This window comes from Bos taurus, chromosome 7, assembly GCF_002263795.3.
Source record: "Bos taurus isolate L1 Dominette 01449 registration number 42190680 breed Hereford chromosome 7, ARS-UCD2.0, whole genome shotgun sequence".
Lineage (NCBI taxonomy): Eukaryota > Metazoa > Chordata > Mammalia > Artiodactyla > Bovidae > Bos > Bos taurus.
In genome coordinates this window covers 41680527-41688243 of record NC_037334.1, presented here as the reverse complement: position 1 = coordinate 41688243, position 7717 = coordinate 41680527, and the positions used below count along the sequence as shown (strand labels likewise).

Genomic DNA, 7717 nt, shown 5'->3' with positions numbered 1-7717 from the left:
CATTTATTTCTGCCCAATTTTTAAGATTTCTTTCCTTCTGCTCACCCTGGGGTTCTTCATTTCTTCTTTTTCTAGTTGCTTTAGGTGTAGAGTTAGGTTATTTATTTGACTTTTTTCTTGTTTCTTGAGGTAAGCTTGTATTGCTATGAACCTACCCCTTAGCACTGCTTTTACAGTGTCACATAGGTTTTGGGTTGTTGTCATTTCATTTTCATTCATTTCTATGCATATTTTGATTTCTTTTTTGATTTATTCTGTGATTTGTGGGTTATTCAGCAGCATGTAGTTCAGCCTCCATAAGTTGGAATTTTTAATAGTTTTTCTCCTTTAAGTGACATCTAATCTTACTGCATTGTGATCAGAAAAGATGGTTGGAGTGATTTTAATATTTTTGAACTTACCAATGCTAGATTTATAGCCCAGGATGTGATCTATCCTGGAGAAGGTTCCATGTGCACTTGAGAGAAAGGTGAAATTCATTGTTCTGCAGTGGAATGTCCTATAGATATCAATTAGGTCTAACTGGTCTACTGTATCTTTTAAAGTTCATGTTTCTTTGTTCATTTTTTGTTTAGTTGACCTATCCATAGGTGTTAGTGGGGTATTAAGGTCTCCCACTATTATTGTGTTAGTGTTAATTTCCCCTTTCATACTTGTTAGCACTTGCCTTACATATTGTGGTGCTCCTATGTTGGGTGCATATATATTTATAATTGTTATATCTTCTTCTTGGATTGATCCTTTAATCATTATGTAGTGTCTTTATTTGTCTTTTTTCACAGCCTTTATTTTGAAGTCTATTTTATCTGATATGAGTATTGCCAGTCCTGCTTTCTTTTGGCCTCTATTTGCATGGAATATCTTTTTCCAGTCCTTCACTTTCAGTCTGTATGTGTCCCTTGTTTTGAGGTGGGTCTGCTGTAGACAACATATATAGGGGTCTTGTTTTTTTATCCATTCAGCCAGTCTTTGTCTTTTTGTTGGGGCATTCAACCCACTTACATTTAAGGTAATTATTGATAAATATGATCCCATTACCATTTACTTTGTTGTTTTGGGTTCGAGTTTATACATGCTTTCTGTGTTTCCTGTTTAGAGAAGATCCTTTAGCATTTGTTGGAGACCTAGTTTGGTAGTGCTGAATTCTCTCAGCTTTTGCTTGTCTGTAAAGCTTTTGATTTCTTCTTCATATTTGAATGAAATCCTTGCTGGGTACACTAATCTGGGTTGTAGGGTTTCTCTTTCATCACTTTAAGTATGTCTTTCTGGCCTGAAGACTTTCTATTGAAAGATCAGCTGTTATCCTTATGGGAATTCCCTTGTGTGTTATTTGTTGTTTTCCCCTTGCTACTTTTCATATTTGTTCTTTGTGTTTGATCTTTGTTAATTTGATTAATATGTGTCTTGAGGTGTTTTGCCTTGGGTTTATCCTGTTTGGGACTCTCTGGGTTTCTTGGACTTGGTGACTAGTTCTTTCCCCATTTTAGGGAAGTTTTCAACTATTGTCTCCTCAAGTATTTTCTCATGGTCTTTCTTTTTGTCTTCTTCTTCTGGGACTCCTATGATTCGAATGTTGGTGTGTTTAGCATTGTCCCAGAGGTCTCTGAGGTTATCCTCCTTTCTTTTAATTCTTTTTTTTTTAATTTTTTCCTCTCTGCTTCATTTATTTCTACCATTCTATCTTCTACCTCACTTATCCTGTCTTCTGCCTCCATTATTCTACTGTTAATTCCCTCCAGAGTGTTTTTGATCTCATCTATTGCCTTATTCATTATATATTGAGTCTTTTTTATTTCTTCTAGGTCCTTGTTAAACATTTCTTGCATCTTCTCAATCTTTGTCTCCAGGCTATTTATCTGTAACTCCATTTTGTTTTCAAGATTTTGGATCATTTTCACTATCATTATTCTGAATTCTTTATCAGGTAGATTCCCTATCTCTTCCTCTTTTGTTTGGTTTGGTGGACATTTATCCTGTTCCTTTACCTGCTGAGTATTTCTCTGCCTTTTCATCTTGTTTATATTGCTGTGTTTGGGGTGGCCTTTCTGGATTCTGGCAGTTTGTGGTTCCTTTTTATTGTGGAGGGTCCTTGCTGTGGGTGGGGTTGGACAGATGACTTGTCAAGCTTTCCTGGTTAGGGAAGCTTGTGTTGGTGTTATGGTGGGTGGGACTGGGTTTCTTCTGTCTGGAGTGCAATGAAATGTCCAGTAGTGAATTTTGAGATGTCAGTGGGTTTGGTGTGACTTTGTACAGCCTGTATATTGAAGTTCAGTGCTATGTTCCTGTGTTGCTGGAGAATTTGCGTGGTATGTCTTGCTCTGGAACTTGTTGGCTCTTGGGTGGTGCTTGGTTTCAGTGTAGGTATGGAGGCTTTTGATGAGCTCTTATTGATTAATATTCCCTGGAGTCAGGAGTTCTCTGGTATTCTCAGGTTTTGGACTTAAGCCTCCTGCCTCTGGTTTTCAGTCTTAGTCTTACATTAGCCTCAAGACTTCTTCGTCTATACAGCACTGATGATAAAACATCTAGGTTAATGATGAAAAGTTTCTCCACAGAGAGGGACACCTAAAGAAGTTTACAGAGTTAGATGGAGAAGAGAAGAGGGAGAAGGGAGATAGAGGTGACCAGGAGGAGAAGGGGGGAATCAAAAGGGGAGAGAGCAAGCTAGTCAGTAATCACTTCCCTATGTGCTCTCCACAGTCTGGACCCCTCAGAGATGTTCACGGCTTTATACGGAGATGAGGAGAGGGAGGAAGGAGACAGAGGTGGCCAGGAGGAGAAAGGGGGGAATCAAAAGGAGAGAGACAGATCTAGCCAGTAATCAGTTCCCTAAGTGTTCTCTACAGCCCAGAACACACAAAGAAATTCACAGAGTTGGGTAGAGAAGAGAAGAGGGAGGGAGGAGATAGAGGTGGCCTGGTGGAGAAAAAGGATAGTCAAAAGGGGGAGAGAGAAATCAAGCCAGTAATCTCACTCCTAAATAAAACTGGCTACTGAGGATTGGGTTCTTAAAGGTACAAAATTGATAACAAATACCAAAAAGCAAAGATTAAAAATCTAGAGTAGAGGTTACATTCTCAAAAATACAATATTAAAACAAAACAAAGTCACAAAAATTATAATATATATATATATATATATATATATATATAATTTGTTTTAAAAATCGGGTCTTTTTTTTTTTTGCAAGGTAATAGTAGGTTATAAAAATGAAAATTAAAAGGGTAATAGAGGACTTAAAATTTTTTTTAATTTAAAAATTTAAAAAATGGTAATAGTAAAAATATATCTAGGAATTTCTCTGGAGCTGTTGCAGATAGTGTGGGGTCAGTTCGTTTTCAGATAGTTCCTTGATCCAGCTTATACTTCTCAAGATGCATAGGCCCCTTCCAATGTAGTCAGTGCTAACTACAAGGTTTTAATCTGTTGCACCTGTCACTTCCAAAGCAGTTCCCTCTGTTTATTTCAGTGTCTTCTGTTTGCTGGTCTCTTCAGTGTTTAATTTCCACCCTGACACTTGTTCAGTCACGCTGTGGGGAGGGAGGAACACTGCAAACTAATATCACTGGCCTGTGTGGGGAGTGCTCGCAGTGTTTCAGCTGCACTGGGTTTGACCCCGCTCAGGGTGTGTGTGCTTTCCCGGTCTACACTGCTCAAGCTCCAGGTTGCTCTGCTGGGAACTGTCTGAGGCAGGCTCTGAGTTGCGTGCACTTTCCAGGTCTAAGCCATTCAGGTTCAAGTTTTTGAGTACTCCCCAAAGGAGCAGACTCGTTTGGGCCTGTGTTTTATGCCCTTCCCAGGTCCGAGCAGCTCAGGTGACCAGGTGCTTGGTGAGCACAGTCACCCCCAGGTGGGCAGTACGTCTTATCACCTCCCCCCAGTCCCAGCCGCTCAGTTTTCTGGGTGTACAAGGGGTGCACCTTCTTCGGTGTGCCGTGTGTCTCTTCTGGGGACCTGATCCCTGGCTGTGACCCTCCCAGCGATTCAACCATCCAGAATCTCAAGAACTCTTGGTTAGCAACAGAGCCTGTTTGCATTTTGGTAGAGGATGACTCTCTGGGGCCACGATTGCCCCTTTCTGGCTCTCGCTGGCCACCCCCCCCCCCACCCTCCTACCACCCCTCCTCATTTGCTTGTCTCCAGCAGGGGATGGGCCAGTATGCAGCCTGCTAGCTCTCCCCTGGTATTTGCTCAGTTCTTTGTTCTGTGAGCAGGCCTGGCAATGCCTCAGGTTAGGGCTTTTTGCAGGATAGTTTTCTCTCTCCCTCTCTCCTTTCTCTCTCTCTCTCTGGCTATCCCACCGTCTGGGTTGCTATCTTATGTTAGTTCCCTCAGATTGCCCTCAGGGCATTTGGGCCCAGTCCTTACCCTAAGCAGTGCAGCCCACACCTCCCTGTTCAGCCCCTGCTTGCTGGTGGTGGCTACGAGCGCTGGGAGTTGCCATTAGGCATGTAATCTGTGGGTTTTAATTATTTACTTTTCCTTCCGGTTATGTTGCCCTCTGAGATTCCAAGATTCCCCACAGATCCGCTGGTGAGAGTGTTTCCTGGTGTTTGGAAACCTTTCTTTAAGACTCCCTTCTTGGGGATGGATCTCCTTCCCTACCTCTTTTGTCTCTCTTTTTATCTTTTATATTTTGTCCTACCTCCTTTCAAAGACAATGGGCTGCCTTTCTGGGTGCCTAATGTCCTCTGCCAGCATTCAGAAGTTGTTTGTGGAATTTGCTCAGCAGTCAAATGTTCTTTCAATGAGTTTGTGGGGGAGAAAGTGGTTTCCCCGACCTATTCCTCCGCCATCTTAGGACCCCTCCCCTCAATGTCTTTTCTTATAGAATCTTTTTCTGAATTTGGTATCAGTTTAATTGTGGCCTCATAAAATGAGATAATGAGTGATACCTCCTCCTCTGGTGTTTGGGAAGATATGGAAAATGACTGACATTAATCCTGTTGTATATGAATGCTAAAATTAACCAGTGACATTCTCTGGTTTACAGATTTTCTTTGTTGGGAAATCTTAATTACTAATTTAAGCTCCTTACTAATTATAGGTCTAGTCAAATTTTCTACTCACTACTCAGTCTTCATAGGGTGTGTATTTTGGAAAACTGTACAGTTTTTTCTCGTGATGAGATCTTTTAAAAGTCTACTGTCTTAGTGCCTTTCAAATATACAATATAGCATTTTTAACTGTAATCACCATGCTGTTCATTAATTCCCCAGGACTTATTTATCTCATAACTTCAAGTTTCCATTTTTTGCCACCTTCACCCTTTTCACACCTTCAAATACATTATATATGTATATATCTATATATAATGCGATTTTATCATAAAAGATAATTTTTACAAATTTGTGATTTTAGTGGGAAAATAAAATTAGCCTTTAGTCATCTTTGATGCTCTATAATTGGAGGTTTGGTGATTATAATTGGCAACAGAGAGACAGATACAGTTTTATATATATATATATTTATAAAACAAATATCTGTAACAACTTTACTATTATCAATATTTCAGAAATATCCATCTTTTCACACTTGAAGAGATAAAAACTCTCTAGAGATTTGAGTAACAGATATCTTCTAAATATTTAGTATGGAAATAGACAACAATATACACTTTAAGCTTTTTCCCTATAACATTTTATGGAGAAAATTACTTCTGAGCATATTTTTCATTGCATCTAAGACATCTTTATTCCTGATACTGTAGATAATTGGGTTGAAAGATGGTGTGAGGATGGTATAGAATATTGCCAGCAATTTATCCTGACCTGGAGTGTGGTACTTTTTAGGTCTCATGTATGTGAAAATAAAAGGCCCATAGTACATTATGACCACAGTCATGTGGAAGAAACAGGTAGAAAATGATTTTTTCCTTGCCTTTTTTGATTTCATTTGGAGGACAGTAAGAAGAATTTGGACATAAGAAGCAAAGATTAGAGAGGAAGGGATAAATAAGAAAATGATGCCACTTGCATAAGCTGCTTGTTCATAGTGTGTTGTGTCCACACAGGACAACACCAACATGGCGGGGACTTCACAGAAAAAGTGATCAATGGCCCTTGAGCCACAAAAGGGAAAGTGAAGTGCATAAGCTGTGTGAACTATGGAGTTGATTATTCCAATAAACCAGGCCCCTCCAGCCATGAGAACGCTGACATAGTCATTCATAAGAATGGGATAACGCAGTGGATGACAGATGGCTACATAGCGATCGTAGGACATTGCTGCCAGGAGAAGGCACTCACCACCCAAGAGGGTAAGGGATAGAAATATCTGGAAGCCACAGGCTACAAATGAAATAGTTTTGCTGCCTGACAGAAAGTCAGTGATCATTTTGGGAACAATGTTGCTAGTATGCAAGATATCTATAAAAGAGAGATGGCTGAGCAGGAAATACATTGGAGTATGGAGTTTCGATTCCCTGTGGATAAGGATAATCATCATTGTATTTTCTGTTATAGTTATAATAAAAACGATGAATATAATGGAGAGGAAAATCAGACTTGTTTGGGAAGAAGAGAAGAGTCCCAAAAGAATGAAGTCACTGCTGGAAGTGTGATTCTCACATCCCATCTTGAAAGTCTTGCTTTACCTAAAATAAATAAACAAACAAACAAATATAAACAAATAAGAGGTAGAGTGAAAGAAATAAAAATTAGCATACATCTCAATCTCCTTTACATTTAACTGTATACTAAGATAAGCATATTCCTTTTTTGCTATATTTTCCAAGTAAAGCCAAATGGACTCTCAGATAGTTTTTTTAACTGGGCATGTTTTACACAATGGGCATTTATTTGCTGAACAAGTCAATTGTTTTATCATTATGAAATAAACATAATTTGTATATACTTTATATAAGAAAAAACTTAATTATATATTTAATTCCCTGAAATGTTAGCACTGTTTTGCTGACATTTTAAAAGTTTTAAAAGATCAGCATATGAATGGGATTTGCTTCTTGCTGTTTCTACTTGTTTGATCTACAGCTCAGTAAAATTTGGTGTAGACAGATTCAGTTTGAAGGCAGTGGTGTTTCCCATGAACTGACTGATTATAATTTAGTCTCTAAAATCAGTGAATATTACTGCAACTCACATTTAATATATTGATATCCAAAGTTGTTGACTTTTTCTCACTGCATAGAATCATTTTGTCCTTCTGGTTTTGCTTTTTCCATTAACAGTTTACTTCAATGTAGTCATCCTGAATCAAAACAACACTTCATTTTAGTGTTAAGAAGAATGGACAGTGTCTATTCACACTAAATTCCTGTTAGTTAGTAGAGTCACTGGACCATGGTAGCTTCCCAGATTCTTATTAAGGAAATTTTGGACTTATGTTTCTAAGATCTCTGATATGAAAGGTCTTCAATGAGGCATCAATTATATTTATGTTTAGACAGTTTGTTTTGTATGCACAAGTATGTTTATTATTTTTATTTCAGATATAGGATATACTCTATTATATATTCCCTAACATATTTATTATCTTACTTCTATCATATTTCCCCTATCCTTAGGAGGGGAATAATTTTTAGGTATTATTTTAAATTATAAAAGCAGTATGTTTCAGTCTTTCCTTATAGGAAATAGAAATAACTTGTATTCTTTATTCAGTGAATGTACTACACTCAAATCATTTTAATCATTTTGCATTTACCAAGATTCTCAAAATATAGTATATATCAATGCGTTTTGACTTGACTCATAAT

General features: G+C 38.1%; 1 protein-coding gene across 1 annotated transcript; it reads right to left on the bottom strand.

Annotated features, from left to right (window-relative positions):
• Window positions 1–5631: 5631 nt before the first annotated feature.
• Window positions 5632–6576, bottom strand: OR2AJ9 (olfactory receptor family 2 subfamily AJ member 9). The gene has a single exon (NM_001390798.1). The coding sequence runs from the start codon at window positions 6574–6576 to the stop codon at window positions 5632–5634; it is 945 nt and encodes a 314-aa protein (NP_001377727.1).
• Window positions 6577–7717: the final 1141 nt, after the last annotated feature.